The sequence below is a fragment of the Salvelinus alpinus genome, chromosome 11, assembly GCF_045679555.1.
Source record: "Salvelinus alpinus chromosome 11, SLU_Salpinus.1, whole genome shotgun sequence".
In the NCBI taxonomy this organism is placed as follows: domain Eukaryota; kingdom Metazoa; phylum Chordata; class Actinopteri; order Salmoniformes; family Salmonidae; genus Salvelinus; species Salvelinus alpinus.
The window spans coordinates 46,970,035-46,994,200 of record NC_092096.1 but is presented as its reverse complement, the minus strand read 5'-3'; the positions used below and the strand labels follow the sequence as shown (position 1 = coordinate 46,994,200).

Below are 24,166 nucleotides of genomic sequence, written 5' to 3'. Positions count from 1 at the left end.
TTTTCAATCTGAAGGAAGTATGATTTGAAGTGACTGAAATCAGAATGGTATTGGGAAGTTAAGAAGATCATCAGGCAATCATTTTGTATGATCTTCTGTGTAAAAAAAGTACATCATTGATGATGTTCTTTTTCCCTCAGTCTGATTTAGTGCCTGGTCTTGTACACTCTTTTCTATTTAGTCCTGTGCGACTAGTGGGTATTGTAGAGGGAAACATCTTATCTTTCAGTGATGAGGTCATAATAATAATAATGTAGTATACTTCAGGATTTTAAAAATGAAACCTTTTTATCTACTTTGCCAGAGGATGGATACCATTTATGTCTCTGCGTGCAGATTGAAGGTATTTGCTAACAACAGTTAGCTCAATTGCTAACTAGCGTTAGCGCAATGCCTGGAAGTCTATGGTAACTGCTAGCATACTAGTAGATACCATAGACTTCCAGTCATTGTGCTAAAGCTAGTTAGCATTGGCTCACAAAACTTACCTCAAACTTCCTTCATACTGGATGCAGAGACACACAAATGGTATCCATGAGTTCATCTGACTCTGGGGAAGTCGATAAAGGACTTCAATGCAAAAATCCTGAAGTATCCCTTTAAAAAGATAGAGGCACATTTGTAGTAAGAAAACAGAAACTGTTCTGTCAGACCAAATAGACCCCTCAAACTCAACTCTGGAAGTCAAAGCCAGTTCCACTGCGTTTTTCATTGTTCCCCTCTGCTCAGGGACTGATTTAGACCTGGGACACCAGGTGGATGCAGTTAATTATCAGGTAGAACAGAAAACCAGCAGGCTCTGGACCCCTTAGGGTAAGAGTTGAATACCCTTGAGATAAACCAACCTACCAGCACTGCTAATGGTTTTTATTTGGGCAGTTTGAGCTGATCCTAGCTGGAGTGAATGGGGTTTGCTAACCATGCTCTTTCCCTGAGGGAACTGTGTGTTTGTGTGGTTGGCAGGCCATGCTGTGTGTGTTAATAAATAATACATGGTGTCTGAAGAGAGAAATGCAGGGCAAGCCAACGTTTAGATTCAGAATACATGCACACTAACACACATATATGCACACACACCAAGGCGGAGATGCACACATACAAGTACATACAGATTGAATAGAGCACATATACGCATATAGAAACCTACACGTAGACACACATTCACAGATACTGGTTGTGTGTGTGTATAAGAGGATGGTGTGAGCTGTGATCACAGCTGGATGTGCAGTCAGTCAGTCTGTAGTGTAACTCGACGCCGGTCTCTAGTGGGCATGGGTGCACATTACAGTCTCATTTAATATTTAAAGAGGCAATATTAAACTTTTTGGGCAACCTGACAAATTTCACATAGAAATGTGAGTTATAGATCTGTCATTCTGAAAGCAAGTCAATGAAGCGGTAGATCTGTTCTGTGCGCGCTATTTCTATGGTTCCCGTTCTGAAGCTTTGTACAGATTGTACAATGATTCTCTACACTATACTTGCTTGTTTTGTCACATAACCTGAAATTAGGTGAAGTAGTAGAGTTTTAGCAACCAGGAAATTATTTCTCCATAATGCACCTTTAACTCTTAGTACTGGGAAACAGATCGAGTGAGCGAGAGAGCATGTGTGTTTGGCAGGCCGTGCTGTGTGTGTTAATAAATAATACATGGAGTCTGAAGAGAGAAATGTAGGGCAAGCTGACGTTTATACTCAGAATACACACACAAACACTGACACATTCACAAACACATATATATGCACACACACACCAAGGCTGAGATGCAAACATACAGATTGAATAGAGCACACATACATATATAGAAACCTACACATTGACACAGACACACATTCACAGATACTGCTTGTGTGTGTCTATAAGAGGAAAGTGTGAGTTGTGATCACAGCTGGATGTGCAGTCAGTCTGTAGTGTGACTCCAGGCCGGTCTCTAGTGGTCATGGGTGCACAATGCAGTCTCTCTCATTTAATATTTAAAGCTGCAATGTGTAACTTTTTGGGCAACCCAACCAAATGCACATAGAAATGTGACTTATTTTGGTTATGGAAAATATATTTCACAGCGGTTTAGATTATAGAATGATTTTCCACACTATAATTCCTTGTTTTGTCACATAACTGGCCCCCAACGAGAAGGCCAGCTCTCGTTGGCTGGCCCACGCTTCATACTCGTAGCCAAACCCACTGGCTCCAGGTCATCTACAAGACCCTGCTAGGTAAAGTCCCACCTTATCTCTGCTCGCACCATAGCAGCACCCACCCGTAGCACGCGTTCCAGCAGGTATATCTCGCTTGTCACCCCCAAAGCCAATTCCTCCTTTGGCCGCCTCTCCTTCCAGTTCTCTGCTGCCATTGACTGGAACGAACTACAAAAATCTCTGACACTGGAAACACTTATCGCTCAGCCTAGCTTTAAAGCATCAGCTGTCAGAGCAGCTCACAGATCACTGCACCTGTACATAGCCCATCTATAAATAGCCCAAACAACTACCTCTTCCCCTACTGTATTTATTTATGTTGCTCCTTTGCACCCCAGTATTTCTACTTTGCACACTCATCTACTGTCAAATCTACCATTCCAGTGTTTTAATTGCTATATTGTATTTACTTTGCCACCATGGCCTATTTATTGCCTTTACCTCCCTTATCTCACCTCATTTGCTCACATTGTATATAGACTTATTTTTCTACTGTATTATTGACTGTATGCTTGTTTTACTCCATGTGTAACTCTGTGTTGTTATATGTGTCGAACTGCTTTGCTTTATCTTGGCCAGGTCGCAGTTGTAAATGAGAACTTGTTCTCAACCTGCCTACCTGGTTAAATAAAGGTTAAATATAAAAAAATTACCTGAAGTATTCGAATTTTAGAAAATTATTTCTCCATAGCGCACCTTTAACTCTTAGTACTGGGGAACACACACAGAGACAGACAGACAGACAGACAGACAGACAGACAGACAGACAGACAGACAGACAGACAGACAGACAGACAGACAGACAGACAGACAGACAGACAGACAGACAGACAGACAGACAGACAGACAGACAGACAGACAGACACATACAGACAGAAAGACAGACATAGACAGAGACAGAGACAGAGACAGAGAGACAGACAGAGCGAGAGAAAGATAGACATACAGAGACAGAGAGACAGACAGAGACAGAGACACAGAGACACAGACACAGACACAGACATAGACAGAGAGAGACACAGACATAGACACTGACAGAGAGAGAGACAGAGACAGACAGAGACAGAGAGAGATACAGAGACAGACACATAGACAGACAGAGAGACAGACAGAGAGAAAGACAGAGAGGAAGACAGAGACAGACAGACAGACAGACAGACAGACAGACACAGACAGACAGACACAGACAGACACATACAGACAGAAAGACAGACAGAGAAAGAGACACAGACAGAGACAGACATACAGAGACACAGACAAACAGAGACAGGCAAACAGAGACAGAGACAGACAGAGACAGACAGAGAGAGAGACAGACAGACACATACAGAGAGAGAGAGAGACAGACAGAGAGAGACAGAGCGAGAGAGACACAGAGAGACAGACAGAGACAGACAGACAGAGACACAGACAGAGATAGACAGACATACAGAGACAGAGAGACAGACAGAGAGACAGGCAAACACAGACAGAGACAGACAAAGACAGACAGAGACAGACAGACAGAGAGAAAGAGACAGACAGAGACAGAGTCAGAGAGAGACAGAGTCAGAGAGAGACAGAGAGAGTGACTGACCTGTGCATGGAAGATGGACAGAGACTTGGCTGTGTGTAGAGGGATCAGGACTCGAACCAGGAACTGTTTGTGTTCCGACTTCAAGGGCAGAGCAAACCCGTTTATAATGCTGTAGACAGAGAGAGAAGCTTCCCTATGAAATCAAAAATTTCAAGCAGACAGCCTAAGGAAATTTACAACAATGACAAATTCTTTGATAAAGAATGCAAAAACAGGTTTTTAGAAATGTTTGCAAATGTAGGAAAGGCGTCCGGTCAACGGGAAAGTTGTAAATCATGCAGAGCCTTGTTACGATCGCAGATTTTAGAGAAACAACAAATGTCGGTACATATAAGTGTCTTATATTGGCTGAAAGCTTAAATTCGTGTTAATATAACTGCACTGTCCAATTTACAGTACCTATTACTGCGAAAAAATGCCATGCTATTGCTTGAGGAGAGCTCCTAACAACAAAACACTTTTTCACCACGATAGGTTTGATAAATTCACCTCTGACGGTGAAATGTGTTCTTAAATTCATACATTTTGCTCTGATTTATCATCCAAAGGGTCCCAGAGATAACATGAAGTGTCGTTTTGTTAGATAGAATCCTTTTTCATATCCTAAAAAGGTCCATATAGCATGCATGATCGATTTTGTATTTCCACTTGTTCAATTTGCAAAGAAAGGAATCTGAAAATCTAACCCTATACGTTGTTTCAACCAGTCAAATCATGTTTGTATGTATTCCTCAGAGATCCTAGAACGTAACCAGACTTCACTATATCATTAGGGGTGTAGTATATCCTATAGGACACCATATTTGGTGAGATAGCGATGCCTACATGGCACGCCGATGACGCGGGCAGTCTTCACTTGAACAACCGGGGTCAAACAAAGCTAGCTAGATAGCCAAAGAGCTGGGCTTTACGGGGGTACCCAGAAACCCTGTATCGGTCGTGAAATGTAGCTACTAATCTTGTACGACAGCATGCCTTTAACTTTTGGACAAAAATTATAAGAATATTCAGAGTTATGAAGTTATGAAAACTGTTTTTTTTGCAAATGTTGAACTTATAATATGGCTACTAATACTGTAAAAGCTCGTTCAAAGTCCAAGTATACAGATTTGACGATATTCTTGCAGAAAAATGTAATATGAATGCAAATGCCTCCTTCACGATTTGCCCAAATGTACCTGGGTGACTTCACACTAAATGTCATAAAGTTTTCTCATACTTCAAGTTATCCATCTGAAACTTTGCACATACACTTCTGCCATCTTGTAGACACCATCGGAATTACAACCAGAGTGATGGCTAGAACTGGGACCTTTCTATTGCATTTCAAAGATGGTGTTAGAAAAAAAACGGTTGTTTTCTTCTTTGTATTTTCTTCTACCAGATCTATTGTGTTATATTCTCCTACATTCAATTCACATTCCCACAAACTTCAAACTGTGTTTCCTTTCAAATGGTACCAAGACAATGCATATCCTTGCTTCAGGACCTGAGCTACAGGTAGTTAGATTTGGGTATGTCATTTAGGCGAAAATTGAAAAAAAGGGGGCTATCCCTAAGAAGTTTTAAAAATAAAAAAACAGAAATATCACATTTACATAAGTATTCAGACCCTTTACTCAGTACTTTATTGAAGCACCTTTGGCGGCGATTATAGCCTTGAGTCTTCTTGGGTATGACGCTACAAGCTTGGCACACCTGTATTTGGGGAGTTTCTCCCATTCTTCTCTGCAGATCCTTTCAAGCTCTGTCAGGTGTGATGGGGAGCATTGTTGCAAAGCTATTTTCAGGTCTTTCCAGAGATGTTCGATCGGTTTCAAGTCCAGGCTCTGGCTGGGCCACTTAAGGATATTCAGAAACTTGTCCCGAAGCCAGTACTGCATTGTTTCGGCTGTGTGCTTAGGGTCATTGTTCTAGTGGAAAGTGAACCTTCGCCACAGTCTGAGGTCCTGAGTGCTCTGGACCAGGTTTTAATCAAAGATCTCTCTGTACTTTAATCCGTTAATTTTCCCCTCGATCCTGACTAGTCTCCCAGTCCCACAGCATGATGCTGCTAAACCACCATGCTTCACCATAGGGGTGGTGCCAGGTTTCCTCCTGACGTGACGCTTGGCATTCAGGCCAAAGAGTTCAATCTTGGTTTCATCAGACCAGAGAATCTTGTTTCTCATGGTCTGAGAGTCCTTTGGGTGCCTTTTGGACAAACTCCAAGCGGGCTCTCATGTGCCTTTTACTGAGGAGTGGCTTCCGTCTGGCCACTCTACCATAAAGGTCTGATTGGTGGAGTTCTGTAGAGATGGTTGTCCATCTGGAAGGTTTCTTGCTCTGACATGCACTGTCAACTGCTGGACCTTATATAGACAGGATTGTGCCTTTCCAAATCACGTCCAATCAATTCAATTTACCACAGGTGGACTCCAATCAAGTTGTAGAAACATCTCAAGGATGATCAAAGGAAACACCTGAGCTCAATTTCGAGACTCATAGCAAAGGTTCTGAGTACTTAAGTAAATAAGGTATTTCTTTTTTTAAATGTTCAAATGACTACAACACCTGTTTTCACTTTGTCATAATGGGGTATTGTGTGTAGATTGATGAGGATTTTTTTTTATTTGATACATTTTAGAATAAGGCTGTAACGTAACAAAATGTGGAAAAAGTGAAGGGGTCAGAATACTTCCCGAATGCGCTCTACATGATCAAATACAAATCTTAGAATCAACTATTAAAGACTACCAGAACCCACTGGATTCTCCAGTTACATTGAATGAACTACAGGACAAAATACAAACCCTCCAACCCAAAAAGGCCTGTGGTGTTGTAGGTATCCTAACTGAAATGATAAAATACACAGACCACCAATTCCAATTGGCTATACTTAAACTCTTTAACATCACCCTCAGCTCTGGCATCTTCCCCAAAATGTGGAACCAAAAAGTGGAGACAAATTGGACCCCAATAACTACCGTGGGATATGCGTCAACAGCAACCTTGGGAAAATCCTCTGCATTATCATTAACAGCAGACTCCTACATTTCCTCAGTGAAAATGATGTAGTGATCGAATATCGAATTGGCTTTTCACCAAATTCCCGTACGTCAGACCACAAACTCACCCTGCACACCCAAACAAACCAAAACAAAGGCAAAGTCTTCTCATGCTTTGTTGATTTAAAAAAAGATGTTGACTCAATTTGGCATGAGGGTCTGCTATACAAATTTATGGAAGCAGTGTTGAGGGAAAAACATACAACATTATAAAATCCATGTACACAAATGTGCGGTTAAAATTGGCAAACAACACACACATCTCTTTCCACAGGGCTCTGCAGTGAGACAGGGATGCAGTTTGAGCCCCACCCTCTTCAACATCTATATCAACGAATTGGCGAGGGCACTAGAACAGTCTGCAGCACCCAACCTCACCCTACTAAAATCTGAAGTCAAATGTCTACTGTTTGCTGATGATCTGGTGCTTCTTTCACCAACCAAGGAGGGCCTACAGCAGCACCCAGATCTTCTGCACTGATTCTGTCAGACCTAGGCCCTGACAGTAAATCTCAGTAAGACAAAATAATGGTGTTCCAAAAAAGGTCCAGTTTGCTGGGACCAAAAATATAAATTCCATCTCGACACCGTTGCCCTAGAGCACACAAAAAGCTATACATATCTCAGCCTAAACATCAGTGCCACAGGTAACTTCCACAAAGCTGTGAATGATCTGAGAGACAAGGCAAGAAGGGCGTTCTATGCCATCAAAAGGAACATAAAATTCGACATAGAATTAGAATCTGGCTAAAAATACCCATTGTCCTTTATGGTTGTGAGGTCTGGGGTCCGAGGGAGTTCTGAGGGAAATATGTGTCTCTAATATGGTCATACATTTGGCAGGAGGTTAGGAAGTGCAGCTTAGTTTCCACCTCATTTTGTGGGCAGTGTGTACATAGCCTGTCTTCTCTTGAGAGCCAGGTCTGCCTACGGTGGCCTTTCTCAATAGCAAGGCTATGCTCACCGAGTCTGTACATAGCCAAAACTTTCCTTAATTTTGGGTCAGTCACAGTGGTCAGGTGTTCTGCCACGGTGTACTTTCTGTTTAGGGCCAAATAGCATTCTAGTTTGCTGTGTTTTTTTGTTAATTCTTTCCAATGTGTCAAGTACTTATCTTTTTGTTTTCTCATGATTTGTTTGGGTCTAATTGTGTTGCTCTCCTGGGGCTCTGTGGGGTCTGTTTGTGTTTGTGAACAGAGCCCCAGGACCAGCTTGCTTAGGGGACTCTCCTCCAAGTTCATCTCTCTGTAGGTGATGGCTTTATGGAAGGTTTGGGAATCGCCTCCTTTTAGGTGGTTGTAGAATTTATCGGGTCTTTTCTGGATTTTGATAATTAGCCTAATTTTGCTCTGCAGAGTCTCAATTTGGTGTTTGTCCCATTTTGTGAATTCTTGGTTGGTGACCAAAACCTCACAATGGGTTCTCTACTGATTCAAGTATTTTTTGCCAGATGCTTGCGGACACCTCAGAGTGGCTAGGTAGGCTGTTTGGAGTGTTTATCTGATAAAAAATATATATTATTATGTCCCCTCCCCCCACTTCTAAAACCAAAGTTGCACCCCTGCATGTGGCACTGATGTTTAGGCAGAGGTATGTATAGTTCTCTCTCTCTCTCTCTCACACTCTCACATAGTTGTTATTTGTGTCTGTCTTCCATTTATCATTTTTTAAAATCCTTTAATCGACCTTATTCTTCCCTTGTTTTCTCTCTTCCTATTTGAGGAATGAAAGAGAGAGAAGAAGCTATGGAAGATAAAATAGAACAAATGTTTTTCTCTTCCATTCCTTTTCTATATCTGCCTCTCTCTATTGCCTCTCTCTCTATCGCATCCCTCTCTAATCCTCCCGTTCTCATCCTCTCTCTTCTGTCTACGGCACCCCTATATACCCCTCTATTTCATTCTCCCCCCCTCCCGTCTCTTTCTGTCCACCCTCTCTCTCCCTCGCTCTCTTTTTCTTCTATCTATCAGTGAGTTTGTGGGTGGGTCTATAAATACTCAGTCAGCATCAACCTGAAGCCCACATCCCCTCCTTCCCCCAAAACATTGACTCACTCCCTCACTCCTTCACCCTCCCTCCATTTCTCTATCTCTCAATCTCTCAGTCACAGCATGAAGAAACCTAAAATCAAAGGTATGTTTTGTTGACTTGGGAGAAAGATAAACAGTGTGTGTCACTTGTTGTAAGGGAGAAAGAGAAACTGTGTAGAGCAGGGAGGGGCAACTGGCAGCCCGCGGAAAACAATTTCCAAAAACAATCCGACCTACATTTTTTTTTCTACTCGGGGTCTCAACTTACTGTTGAGACTTGCAATAGTGCAATTTCGAAATTTGTCTGTGCATCGAAATGTTGTTATGTCAGTCACTGACAGTCACTCAATTAGCCATGTCAGCTAACAATTTTTAGATTGGTAAGTTAGTGTAGCCAGCTATCTAAACTTGTAGTAATCATGGCCAAATACCGACCAGGGCCCTGACCTCCAGTAGGCCCCCAATGATTTTATTAGTCACTCTCACCCAGATATCATATTAACATGGCTAAGTCATGGCAAAATGTGTAGAATTGTAGGAAATGTATTTTAAAACTGCAAGAATGTATCTCCACCCCACGTCAAAACGGATAGAATTGCAGGAAATGTGCTATTTTCTTCTCTCTGCCCTATGGCAAAATTAGGAGAATTGCATGAAGTTTGTTATAAAATTGCTAAATTTTCTCTCCACGCCATGGAAAAAATTTGTAGAATTGCAGAAAATGTACTTTAAAAGTCCAATGCAGCTGCTTTTATTCAATATCAAATCATTTCTGGGTTACATGTAAGTACTTTATAGTGATTTTTTTCAAATAAAATCGTAAAAAATAAACAAAAATAGCTTCGTAGCAAAGTGTAATTTCTCAAGTAATAATTTTGCTAAGACTGTCTGGGAGTGGTCTGAGCGTGACGGGAAAACTGAAAACTAGCTGTTATTGGCAGAGAGGTTTGGAACTCTCTTTCTTATTGGTCTATTAACTAATTACACCATGCAGTCCAAAACTCCAAACTACCCAAGCAGGCTGAAATTTCGGGCGGTCTTTTCAAACAGCTAAACACTAAAAGGGCATCATCATCTAAAAAATGTCACACTATTGTTCCAACCTCATAGTGTGTAAATATATATAAAACACAGGGAAATCGCCTTTTTGACTGCAATTTGGCTTGAAAGGGATAGTTCACACAAAATTACAAATCATCCGAAAGTATTTATAAATGATTGGGAAGCTCAAAAAGGTCACTTATTGAGGTTTTGAACATGATGTTTGAAAAATGCTAATATCTGTCCCATGACAAATGGCATTTGTGCATCAAATGCTAAAACTCTGACAGGGTAAGGAAACCAATGTGTCATTTCGTAATTTGGGTAAACTATCCCTTTAAAACGATTTTTTTTTAATCCATCATTCAAGACATGGGCCAGTAAAAATAATTGCCCGCGAGGTAGGAGGCTAGGAGGGTATAATGCATTTAGTTAACAGAGTTAAGAATAGTTTAATTGCACAAATGGATTGATTGCACAAATCATTTGACTGCATGTGTGAGTATGGATGTGGGTGCGCAGACACACAAGTTCAGATTTTTTGTGGCCCCCACCCCCATCAAAGTTGCACATTCCTGGTGTAGAGTGTAGAGGAGATGCACAGCTTCAGTCCTCAAGGACGGCAATGTTGGCTGGTTTTCATAATTTTTCATTCGAAATTGGTTTTCCCTTGGGGAAAGGTCTACAGTCTGCACTCTCTAGACTAGTGTTTCTTATTCCACATTTTAGATTTTGCCCTAGCACTACACACCTGATTCCACAAATCAAAGGTTTAATAATGATTTGATTAGAGGAATCAAGTGTGTAGTGCTAAATGCGCACCACTTTCGGTCCCTAGGACCAGGAATAAGAACACATGCTCTAGAGTGTGCATAGACCTTTCAGTGACATGTATTGATCTAACAGAACTTGAGTGCCTGCACCACATAAAGGGTAAAGAGTGTGTGATACAAGAAGATACACACCTGCCCAGGATCTCCAGTAGCTCTGCCACACCGTTGAAGTGCTCGGTCTCATAGATAAACCTGGAAGAACAGAGACAGGTCTCACACACACTGTCACACAAACGCATCATTTGCAATGTTAACGTGTGAGTGTACATGAGTGTCTGTGTGAGTTTGCGTGTTAGTGAGTGAGTGTGTGAGTGAGTGAGTGAGTGTGTACATGTACATGCATGCGTGTATACCTGAGCGCGCGTGGGTGTGTGTGTGTGTGTGCGTGTGTGTGTGTGTGTGTGTGTGATACCTGAGAAAGATATTGTTGATCTGTTTGCGTATGTATGCCCGCAGGCCGAGCAGTTTGCCGTAGACACGATGCAGGATGGTCTTTAGGTACTCTCTCTCCCTCGGATCCTCACTGTCAAACAATTCCAACAGCTACACGCACGCACGCACGCACACACACACAGAGAAAGAGAAATAAATGATCATAATGCAGAACCCAGAGAGTTTGAGTAATACACAAACAGAGACAGACATATTGAAATACATATTGTAAGAGGCAGACATGTAAGAAATTGATTTTTACCTGAAGAACAAACTTCTGGTCAACGTAGCGTTTGGCCATGGAGGGCTGGAAGTCTGGGCTCTCCAGGAAACGCAGAAAGAATTCATACACCAGCTGAGAAAACATACACACAGAGAACACACACACAGTTAAGACAGAGTTAAATAAAAAATAAAAAAGACAGAAGGTGATAGATGGAATCATCTTCACAAACATAGATTTCAAATCTGTTTCTAACCGTATGACTGCCCATATATATGTGTGTGTGTGTGTGTGTGTGTGTGTGTGTGTGTGTGTGTGTGTGTGTGTGTGTGTGTGTGTGTGTGTGTGTGTGTGTGTGTGTGTGTGTGTGTGTGTGTGTGTGTGTGTGTGTGTGTGTGTGTGTGTGTGTGTGTGTGTGTGTGTGTGTGTGTGTGTGTGTGTGTGTGTACCTGCAGGTGTGGCCAGGAGGCCTCTAGAGTGGGTTCATCCTCCTCCGGGTCAAACTCTGGGTTCTCACTGGGAGGTAATGTCCTGAAGATATTCACTGAGATCTAAAAGAGGATAGAGTGATGGAGGGTTGGAGGGAGGAGAGGAGAGGAGAGGGGAGGAGAGGAGGAGAAAGGGAGAAGAGACGAGAGGAGAGGTGGAGGGAGGAAAGGAAAAGGATGAAAATAAGAGAATAGAAAATAAATGAACCTAGGCTTCTCTGAACTTCATAACCCTTTCTCTTTTCTCTCTTATCTCTTTCCTTCGTCCTGTCCCTCTTCCTCTCCTCCCTCTTTCTCTCTCTCCTTCAACCAATCCTTTATTTTCTTCTACACTCCGGTTGAAGAGTTCTTTACATCTCTCCACCTCCTCTCGTCCCTCCCTCTCTCCCTTTCTCCACTCTTCTACTTCTCTCTATCCACTCTCCACCCCCTTTCCGCTACTATTATCCCCCCTCTCCCTCCCTCTCTCCTCTCACGTTCTCTTCTCCCTCCTGCCTCCTCCTCCCTCCCTCACTCCTCCTCTCTCACCATCTTAATAGCCTCTGGGTAGAGTGGCTCTATCAGAACTCCTCTGCTTGTAGCAACAGACTCCACCAGTTCGTTAAGCGCAGCTCGTTTGATCTCTTTCCCCTTCAGGTCAGCCACACAGTCCAGGAAGTCAAAGAGGACGCAGCACTGCTGCAGCTTCTTACAGAACAGGTCATGGAGCTCTGCCACAGGGGCATCTGGGGGGGTATGGAGAGAGGGAGAGGGAGAGAGATGGAGAGACGGAGAAGTTAAACACACAACACTCCTGCAAACAGTCAAAACCGTTAAACCAACGGGCTGCACTTTTTGATCACATCAAGGTAACACCAAACAGTAATTTGTGAGAACTAAATGTTCAAAGTCTCTGTTAAAAGTGTACATCCACTCCTCCCCTCTTCGCACCTCTCCAACCCTTTCCCCCATCCCTCCTTCCCTCTCACAGGGCTACGCTGACCTTTTTTATAAGGAGCACATGTGCGCTTAAGTTGAAAAATATATGCGCACAAACAAAAAAATTGTAACACAGTGAAAAATATTTTTGATATTAATGCTAGAATCCCCCAAAATGTTTGGCTCACTGGTGCTCCTAAATAAAACTTCCAGGTCGCACAGCAAAACATTTAGGTGCATATGCGAGTAAAATGGTCGACCTGTAGAGCTCTGTCTCACCCCTCCTTTCTTTTCTCCTCCCTCCATCCATTCCTCTCTCTCTCCCTCCATAGTCAGACTATGAAGGAGAAATCGAATCAGTTTTTAATAGAGAGTAATTGTATGAAGAAGAGCCGAACTAGGAACCAGAAAGAACAGATTGAGAAAGGGAGGGAAAATAGAGAGAAAGAGAGAGAAAGAGAGAGAGCAAAGGAGTATTGCTATAGCAGGGATGGGCAACTGACGGCCCACGGAGGCCCGCGGATCGATTTCCAAAAACGGGGGGGCAAAACGTTTACATTTTCTTTCAACTCAGTCTGGGTCTCAACTTACTGTTGAGAATTAGAGTAGTAGAATACACAAGATGCAATTTTAAAATGTGGTTTTGCATCAGCAGTTTTTATTTTGTTACAGTATGTCAGTCACTGACAGTTACTCAAATAGCCATGTCAGTAAACATTTTTTTTATTTAACAAGGCAAGTCAATTAAGAACAAATTCTTATTTTCAATGACAGACTACACTGGCCAAACCCAGACAACGCTGGGCCAATTGTGCACCGCCCTATGGGACTCCCAATCACAGCTGGTTGTGAACCAGGGTGTCTGTAGTGATGCCTTGATTACTGAGATGCAGTGCCCTAGACCACTGCGCCAATCATGAGCTTGGTAAGTTAGTCTAGCCAGTTATCTAAACTAGTTATCATGGCCAATGAGTAATCATGTCCAAATATCGACAGGGCACAGAAGGCACATGCCCAGGGGCCCTGACTTCCCCATTGATTTTGTAAGTCACTCGCAATCAGATACCATATTAACATGGCATAAGTCATGGTAAAATGAGTAGAATTGTATGAAATTTGTTGTAAAATTGCTAAATTTTCTCTCTGCCCAATGGTAAAATATGTAGAATTCCAGAAAACTTGCTTTAAAACTTAAGATTTTCTCTGCAACCCATGGCAAAATGTGTAGAATTGTATGAAATATTTCTCTGTGCCATCAAGACGCGGGCCAGTAAAATGTTAAAAAGGTTAAGGGTAGAATGAAATGAAATCAAATGTTATTTGTCACACATGCTGATTACAGTGAAATGTTTACTTACAAGCCCTTAACCAACAATGCAGTTATAAATAAAAAATAGATAAGTAAAAAATATATATTACATGCAAATATTTAAAGAGTACCACTAAAATAACAAAAGTGAGGCTATATACAGGGGGTTTAGTTAAGAGATTTAAGTAGTTTAACTGCACAAATATATTGATTGCATAAATCACTTGACTGCATGTGTGGGTATGGATGTGGGTACGCAGACCCGCAAGTCACTGTGTCGCCTCATGATCAGTTCCAATTTTTTGTAGCCCCAATCCCCATCAAAGTTGCCCATCCCTGGGCTACAGTATCAAGGAAAGGAATTGTGCTGGGAATAGAGTGTGTGTCCCCAATGGACCCATGGGGCTCTGTTCAAAAGTAGTGGACTATACAGGGAATAGGGTATCATTTAAAGATACCTTTTTGCTTGGTAGGGAAGATTAGGGATACAGGAGGGGGTGGTAGGGAAAGGGATGGAGAGAGGGGGAGCGAACTAGAATAAGAGAGAGAGAGAGAGAGAGAGAGAGAGAGAGAGAGAGAGAGAGAGAGAGAGAGAGAGAGAGAGAGAGAGAGAGCTACAATCTTAGAAAAAATGGTGCTATCTAGAATATAAAAGGGTTCGTCGGCTGTCCCCATAGGAGAACCCATTGAAGAACCCTTTTTGGTTCCAGGTAAAATCCTTTTGGTTCCAGGTAGAACCCTATTAAGTTCATTGCAAAACCCTTTACACAGGTACAACCGAAAAGAGTTCTACCTGGAACTAAAAATATTTTTACATGGAACCAAAAAGGGTTATCCTATTGGGACAGTTGAAGAACCCTTTCAGTACCCCTTTTTCTAAGTGTACATATTGTAACTTCCGGAGCACAGTGTCAGAAAAATACAAATTAAATTGGAGACAGTAAGTTTGTGGAAACAGGGATGGAGAGAGAGGAAAAGAGAGAAAGAGAGAGCTAGAGAGCGAAAGGGCAGGAGAGAGAAAGAACGTGAAAAAAACAGGGAGTTTAAAGGTGTGCAGACACCTTTAACGGGCAGACATGAAGAAGCATCACTGATTCAGACACCCGGCAACACACACACACACACACACACACACACACACACACACACACACACACACACACACACACACACACACACACACACACACACACACACACACACACACACACACACACACACACACACACACACACACACACACACACACACACACACAGCCAGAGCTAAATATAGTACTACCACAGAGAGAGGTAGAAGAGAGAGAGAGACAGGACAGAGATGGGGGAAAGGGAGAGACAGAGGGAGAGGAGAGAGATACAGGGAAACGGAAAGAGAAAGAGAGTGAGAGAGAGGGAAAGAGAGAGAGAAGGGAGAGGTATACTGGTTTAAAGGATGACATCATCTCTGTTGCTCTTCTGTCTTACTCTCTTCCCCTTCCTCCCTCCATATCCTTGGGTACCTCTCCTCCCTCCCTCCCTCCTTGTCTCTGTGGCTTCCTAAATGAGATGAGCAACTACTACTCTCATCTTTAAAAAACACTTTTTCTGTTTTGGCTGGGTGTGTGTGTGTGTGTGTGTGTGTGTGTGTGTGTGTGTGTGTGTGTGTGTCTGTGTGTCTGTCTGTCTGTCTGTCTGTCTGTCTGTCTGTCTGTCTGTCTGTCTGTCTGTCTGTCTGTCTGTCTGTCTGTCTGTCTGTCTGTCTGTCTGTCTGTCTGTCTGTCTGTCTGTCTGTCTGTCTGTGTGTGTGTGTGTGTGTGTGTGTGTGTGTGTGTGTGTGTGTGTGTGTGTGTGTGTGTGTGTGTGTGTGTGTGTGTGTGTGTGTGTGTGTGTGTGTGTGTGTGTGTGTGTGTGTGTGTGTGTGTGTGTGTGTGACGAAGAGCCACTCTATTTTAGCTGCAGCCCTCCTCCGTCTCTCTCTCATTGTCTAACCTCACCCACATTGTGACGCAGTGAGAGAGAAAGAGAAAGGGAGAGAGACAGAGGGAGAGAGAGAGAGAAAGAGGCAGAGAGAGAGAGAGAGAAAGAGAGGTAGAGAAGATATAGAACAATAATTTCTTTATTATGTCCCTTTCAGGAAATGCGTCTTACATCTCAAAAAAACACAACACAGCATCACCACATAAGGGACAGTCCAAAATGTACTGGGCTGGGGTGGGTACAGAATAAGGCAGGGTTGTCTAACTTTTTTTTTGCTATGGGGAGGGTTGTGTGTTGTTTTTTTTGGGCACAGAAGAGGCTAGTGCGTTTTTTCCCTGGTTAACATTCACCCTTTGCAGGTTTTGCTACATAATTTCTTCCATCCTAGTCAAATTTCCTCATCTGCTTGCATACACCTCACCTACAGTACCAGTAAAAAGTTTTGGACACACCTACTCATTCAAGGGGTTTTCTTTATTTCTCCAATTTTCTACATAGTAGAATATTAGTGAAGACATGAAAACTATGAAATAACATATATGGAATCATGTAGTAACCAAATATTTTAGATTTTCAAAGTAGCCAGCCTTTGCCTTGATGACAGATTTGCACACTCTTGGCATTCTTTTCACAAGCTTCACCTAGAATGATTGTCCATCAGTCTTGAAGGAGTTCCCAGATATGCTGAACACTTGTTGGCTGCTTTTCCTTCACTCTGCGGTCCAACTCATCCCAAACCATCTCAATTGGGTTGAGGTCGGGTGATTGTGGAGGCCAGGTCACCTGATGCAGCACTCCATCACTCTCCTTCTTGGTCAAATAGCCCTTACACAGCCTGGAGGTGTGTTGGGTCATTGTCCTGTTGAAAACAACTGATAGTCCCACTAAGCGCAAACCAGATGGGATAGCGTATCGCTGCAGAGCAGAATGCTGTGGTAGCCATGCTGGTTAAATGTGCCTTAAATTCGGAATAAATCACCAACAGCGTCACCAGCAAAGCTCGCCCAAACCATCACACCTCCTCCTCCATGCTTCACAGTGGGAATCACACATGCAGAGATCATTCATTTACCTCCTCTGCGTCTCACAAAGAAACGGTGGTTAGAACCAAAAATCTCAATTTTGGACTCATCAGACCAAAGGACAGATTTACATCGTTCTAATGTCCATTGCTCGTGTTTCTTGGCCCAAGCAAGTCTCTTCTTAGGGGGCATCATGGTTTGGGGCTGCTTTGCTGCCTCAAGGCTGGACAGCTTGCTATCACCGATGGAAAAATGTATTCTCAAGTTTATCAAGATATTTTGCAGGAGAATGTATCTGTCCGCCAATTAAAGCTCAACAGAAGTTAAGTGATGCAACAGGACAACAACCAAAAAGACAGAGGTAAATATACAACAGAATGGCTTGAACAGAAGAAATACACCTTCTGGAGTGGCCCAGTCAGTCCTGACCTCAACCCGATTGAGATGCTATGGCATGACCTTCACAGAGCGGTTCACACCAGACAAACCAAGAATATTGTGGAACTGAAACAGTTTGATTAAGAGGAATGGCCCAAAATTCCTCCTGACCATCGTGCAGGTCTGATCCGTAACTACAGAAAATGTTTGGTTGACGTTATTGCTGCCAAAGGAGGGCCAGACTGTTTTTAAATCCACATACTTTTCCCAACCTGCATTGTGAATGTTTACACGATGTGTTCAATAAAGACATGAAAAATTATAATTGTTTGTGTGTTATTAGTTTAAGCAGACTGTGTTTGTCTATTGTTGTGACTTAGATGAAGATCAGATACAATTTTATGACCAATTTATGCAGAAATCCAGTTAATTCTGAAGGGTTCACATACTTTTTCTTCCCACTGTATATCAAGGTGTTTTGGTACTTCCCTTATGCACTACGCTTTTCCGTGCGCTAACTATTACTATACCACCAGGTCAATATGGTCTACCAGTCTAACTATATATCCTGCCCTCTACCTACCATTCATAGTGACAATGGTAGTATGTGGATCGTACATGTCCAGATCTGCAATAGGCTAACTAGTATTCATGCCACACAAAAAAAATAATTCAAAGCTGCACCAATTTTCAACATTCTACTTCAGGCTGCAGTGAAAATGTAATTTGAATAATGGCGCAAAAGATGTGATTTGAATGTTTCATTCAATTTGAATCAGTTCTACACTCGATAATTTACAAGGTCTGGAAAGGGACAGTAACAGGCCAGTCTGGCTGTATTTTCAATTCTCATGCTGAGATATGCTGTCTGTTGCGGATCATCATTCTCCTAAGTCGTCCTATGTGACCACATAAGCTGCGTTTACACAGGCGGCCCAATTCTGATCTTTTTTCCACTAATTGGTCTTTTGACCGATCACATCATAAATGTTCACATCAGATCTTTTTCAGAGCTGATCTGAATGGTCAAAAGACCAATTAGGGAGAAGAATACCATAATTGGGCTGCCTGTGTAAACAAAGATATATCCTCCCAGCAGGCCCAGTTATTAAGAAAAGCTTAACGGTGCTCTGCCTCCTCTCCAATCCATACGACTACTCCTCGCGCACCTAGAACCTAACTCTTTAATATAGCTTAAAGATTTGTAATTTATATTTTACAATGTATTACCTTTTATATGTGGCATAAACACAACCAGTCGCAATGTTTTAATCTAATTAGGCTACTTCAAAAGTCTCCTGTAGGCTACCTACGCACGTTCTTCCAAAGTATAATTCTAATTCTAATTCTAAAAACTGTGCAGCAGCCATCTGATAAATGGAAAGAAACATCTGTTACAAAACACCGAAAGATTTAATGACATTCGGAGATTGTCAAACAAAGCTTTCGATACTGGATAGGCCTACAAACAGAAGTATTTTCTGTTTATCGAGATTGATATAAGTTAGGCTTCCATTCAATTGGCAAAAGATTTTCATGTGAATATTTAAAAATCCACATAAAGAAAATATGCATATTTTCCCACCAATGGTGTTTCCACCAAACAGACTAAAAATCACTATGTGATAACATAGCACACACAAAATGTACTTTTTCTCTTAAGTTTTCATGTACCGAATAAAAATTCTGAAGTTCGGTGTGTTTTCATCACATTTTCAGCTCTACCAATAGTTTTGTCACAAAGACTTTTGCGTTAAATAGCAAATGTGCCAACTCTGGTCATGGCACATGCGCTCCAGCCAACAGCTCGCTGTGCTGTTAGGCTAGTCTACATGATGACATTATTATGGCATCCAAGCAGTCAAGCATCTACCATCACGTCACCAGAATCAGACACTCAATATTTATTGGAAAGGAACATTAAAAGATCACCGTGCACTTTCACCACCCTGTGAAGTTCATCATACGTTATTTAACACTGACATTAACTGCATGGTTTCCCGAGTCGTAGTGGGAGGATCACACACCACATCATTGCGTGACTCCAAGTTTACTTCGATATGATGGTTATTATATCAATATTCAGGCAGGTCACCCGTGATACAAGTCCGTATTCAACGTCCATCCATGTCTGAAGACGAAGGGAGATGGCGTGGAAACCGGCCACTAGGGGCAACAGTGAGCACTGTTACCTTCAAGTAGGTTTTGGTTTTGCTACTGTGTTGTGGACGGGAATGGCAGATGGGTGCAAGCGTCTGCCTCTGGTTTGAAAGGTTGCATGATAACAATAGAATGTTGTTTTTGAAATTTTTCCGAACTTTAACCCTTACTTTAACCATTCTGAGTTAATGCCTCAACTTAACAATTTTGAGTTAATGCCTAAACTTAACCTTAAACACTTTGAAATGTGACGTTTGGAAGAAGTTTGAAATTTGACGTTTGAGAAACAAATCAAATCAAATTTTATTTGTCAATTGCACCGAATAAAACAGTAGACCTTACAGTGAAATGCTTACTTAACCAACAATGCCGTTTTTAGAATTTTTAAAAAATAAACTGAAGGGAAAAAAAAGAATAAAAAAAAGACAAAAATAGAAAAATAACACAGGTTAGTTGAGGTAATATTTAGATGTAGGTAGAGGGAAAGTGACTATGCATAGATAATAAACAAAGAGTAGCAGCAGCGTAAAAATGGGGGGGGGGGGGGGGGGTGGTCAATGCAAATAGTCCAGGTAGCCATTCGGTTAGCTGTTCAGGAGTCTTATGGTTTGGGTGTCGAAGCTGTTAAGAAGCCTTTTGGACCTAGACTTGGTGCTCCGGTACCGCTTGCCATGCAGTAGCAGAGAGAGCAGTCTATGACTAGGGTGGCTGGATTCTTTGGCAATTCTTGGGGCCTTCCTGTGACACAGCCTGGTATAGAGGTCCCGGATGGCAGGAAGCTTGGCCCCAGTGATGTACTGGGCCGTACACACTACCCTCTGTAGTGCCTTGCAGTCAGAGGCCAAGCAGTTGCCATACCAGGCGGTGATGCAACCAGTCAGGATGCTCTTGATGGTGCTGCTGTACAACTTTTTGAGTATCTGAGGACCCATGCCAAATGTTTTCAGTGTCCTGAGGGGGAATAGGTGTTGTCGTTCCCTCATGACAGTTTGTTGGTGATGTGGACACCAAGGAATATGAAGCTCTCAACCTGCTCCATTACAGCACAGTCGATGAGAATGGGGGATTGTTCGGCCCTCCTTTTCCTGTGGTCTACGATCATCTTGTTTGTCTTCATCACGTTGAGGGACAGGTTCTTATCCTGGCACCACACTGCCAGGTCTCTGACCTCCTCCCTATAGGCTGTCAGGTAGGCCTGATAGTTGTTTGCACCACTATTGTGTCGTGTGCAAACAGATTGATGGTGTTGAAGTCGTGCTTGGCCATGCACTCATGGGTGAACAGGGAGTACAGGAGAGGACTTAGCACGCACCCTTGAGGGGCCCCCGTGTTGAGGATCAGCATGACAGATTTGTGTTTACCTACCCTTACCACCTGGGTGCGACCCGTCAGGAAGTCCAGGATCCAGTTGCAGAGGGAGGTGTTGATGAGCTTTGAGGGCACTATGGTTTTGAATGCTGAGCTGTAGTCAATGAATAGCATTCTCACGTAGGTGTTTGTTTTGTCTAGTTGGCAAAGGGCAGTGTGGAGTGAAATAGAGATTGCATCATCTGTGGATCTGTTGGGACGGTATGCAAATTGGAGTAGGTCTAGGGTTACTGGGATAATGGTGTTGATGTGAGCCATGACCAGCCTTTCAAAGCACTTCATGGATACGGACGTGAGTGCTACGGGCTGGTAGTCATTTAGGCAGGTTACCTTGGTGTTATTGGGCACAGGGACTATGGTGGTCTGCTTGAAACATGTTTGTATTACAGACTCGGTCACAGACAAGTTCAAAATGTCAGTGAAGACACTTGCCAGTTGGTCCACACATGCTCGGAGTACACATCCTGGTAATCCGTCTGGCCCTGCGGCCTTGTGAATGTTGACCTGTTTGAAGGTCTTACATCGGCTATGGAAAGCATAATCACACAGTCGTCCAGAACAGCTGGTGCTCTCATGCATGCTTCAGTGTTGCTTGCCTTGAAGCGTGCATAGAAGTGGGCAGCTCTCGGCTGTGATTCCCTTTGTAGTCCGTAATAGTTTGCAAGCCCTGCCACATCCGACGAGCATCAAAGCCGGTGTGGTAGGATTCAATCTTAGTCCTGTACTGCCGCTTTGCCTGTTTGATGGTTCGTCGGCGGACACAGCAGGATTTCTTAAAGCGTCCGGGTTAGAGTCCCGCTCCTTGAAAGTGGCCGCTCTACCCTTTAGCTCAGTGCGGATGTTGCCTGTAATCCATGGCTTCTGGTTGGGGTAGGTATGTACAGTCACTGTGGGGACAACGTCATCGATGCACTTATTGATGAAGCCAGTGACTGATGTGGTGTACTCCTCAATGCCATCAGAAGAATCCCGGAACATATTCCAGTCTGTGCTAGCAAAACAGTCCTGTAGCTTAGCATATGCATCATCTGACCACTTCCGTATTGAGCGAGTCACTGGTACTTCCTGCTTTAGTTTTTGCTTGTAAGAAGTAATCAGGAGGATAGAGTTATGGTCAGATTTGCCAAATGGAGGGCGAGGGAGAGCTTTGTAAGCATCTCTCTGTCTGGAGTAAAGATGGTCTAGAGTTTTTTCTTCCTCCGGTTGCACATGTAACATCAAATCAAATCAACTTTTATTGGTCACATGCACCGAATTCAACAGGTGTAGACCTTACAGTGACATGCTTACTTACAAGGCTTTAAACAACAATGCAGTTTTAAGAAAAATAAGTGTTAAGTTAAAAATAGATAAGTAAAAAATTTAAAATAAAACAAATAAAAGTAACAAATAATTAAAGAGGTTGATGCGATATTTTAGCATAAAATGTGTTTCCATAAAGGTGTTTCCACCACCGTTTCTTGCATAGTTAATTTTACAGACACAAAAAAATCTCACAATTCTGAACAAATTAATTATCTGTCGGCATTTATTAAATTGTACCGAAACCTCCTATTTCCATCACAGCTGTCTTGATTTTTTGTTTATACGGTATGACTTTACTCGCATAAAAACTGTGGATGGAAATGTGGTTAGAGTCTCTTTTTGATTGTGGTGTTGAAATTGCAAGCCATGATATTGAAGCGCCTGAAGCCGGTTTGCTTTGCTTATTGGTTGTGTGGTGCATTGGCACAGAAAACTGTTGGTTGGAAATGTGTTGCATATATTTTATATAATAAAACATATAGCATCAAAATGGTGAAAATCTGATTTCCCCCTAGCTGATTATTGTCTGCTCTGAACATAGTGTATTGAAACAGGCAGGGAGGGTGAGCTGGCCCGTGGTGGTCGGCAAACTCTCAACCTTCTGGCCCATAGCCCTACGTGGCATCAAGTGTGCCATGAAAAGCATGCTGAAGTGGCAAATTTGATATCCATGTTTGTAAACACAGGGTCGCTACAGTTATTGTTATTTGTGGCCGTGAACATTATTTAGAGTTAATTCTGAGGGTGGAGGGTGTGCAATTATTTTTCAGTACAAGGTGAGGGTCATGTAAAAATATCTTTATCGGTGGGGAGGGGTGTTATTTTTGGACAACCCCCCGTGCATAACGACATAAATACAATGTAAATCAAGCAATAATTACAGCAGACAACACATATGGATACAGTTCAGTTCATAATTTGGATCATACGTTCAGATTCAGAATGAATCAATAACATGGATTTATACAGCTCTTCTACACACACACACAAACACACACACACACACACGCACACACGCACGCACACACACACACACGCGCACGCACGCACGCACGCACACACACACACACACACACACACACACACACACGCACGCACGCACGCACGCACGCACGCACGCGCGCGCACACACACACGCACACACACACACACACACACACACAAACAAAAGTTTTTAGCTCCATTTACATGTATGTATGAATCACTATACTTCACACTGAATACATTTGCCTTTCACAATACTAACATAATACACCACTGTCTATATAGCTAATACAAGAGGCGAAATACAAGAAGCTGAATGCAATACAATTCGTAAGACAACCACCTGAAAATCGTCAAATATACACTACCGTTCAAAAGTTTGGGGTCACTTAGATATGTCCTTGTTATTGAAAGAAAATCAAAAATGTTGTCCATTAAAATAACATCAAATTGATCAGAAATACAGTGTAGACATTGTTAATGTTGTAAATTACTATTGTAACTGGAAACAGAGGCCCATTATCAGCAACCTTCACTCCTGGTCCACTTTTTTTTCCTGCAAATATATTAAAAACAAAAAACAGAAATATACAGTGGGGAGAACAAGTATTTGATACACTGCCGATTTTGCAGGTTTTCCTACTTACAAAGCATGTAGAGGTCTGTCATTTTTATCATAGGTACACTTCAACTGTGAGAGACGGAATCTAAAACAAAAATCCAGAAAATCACATTGTATGATTTTTAAATAATTAATTTGCATTTTATTGCATGACATAAGTATTTGATCACCTACCAACCAGTAAGAATTACGGCTCTCACAGACCTGTTAGTTTTTCTTTAAGAAGCCCTCCTGTTCTCCACTCATTACCTGTATTAACTGCACCTGTTTGAA

General features: G+C 42.3%; 1 protein-coding gene across 2 annotated transcripts in view; it reads right to left on the bottom strand.

Moving 5' to 3' along the window:
• The window catches only part of LOC139534863 (serine/threonine-protein phosphatase 2A 56 kDa regulatory subunit beta isoform), a 49,447-nt gene that overhangs the window by 10,275 nt on the left and 15,006 nt on the right, over positions 1-24,166 (bottom strand). For both annotated transcript variants that reach the window (XM_071334336.1, XM_071334334.1), the window contains exons 2-7: positions 12,398-12,594; positions 11,831-11,932; positions 11,421-11,513; positions 11,139-11,269; positions 10,859-10,918; positions 3,776-3,884 (exon numbers count right to left, since the gene is read on the bottom strand). In XM_071334336.1, the coding sequence (XP_071190437.1) occupies positions 3,776-3,884; positions 10,859-10,918; positions 11,139-11,269; positions 11,421-11,513; positions 11,831-11,932; positions 12,398-12,594 (692 nt within the window). The remainder of the gene's footprint in view (positions 1-3,775; positions 3,885-10,858; positions 10,919-11,138; positions 11,270-11,420; positions 11,514-11,830; positions 11,933-12,397; positions 12,595-24,166) is intronic.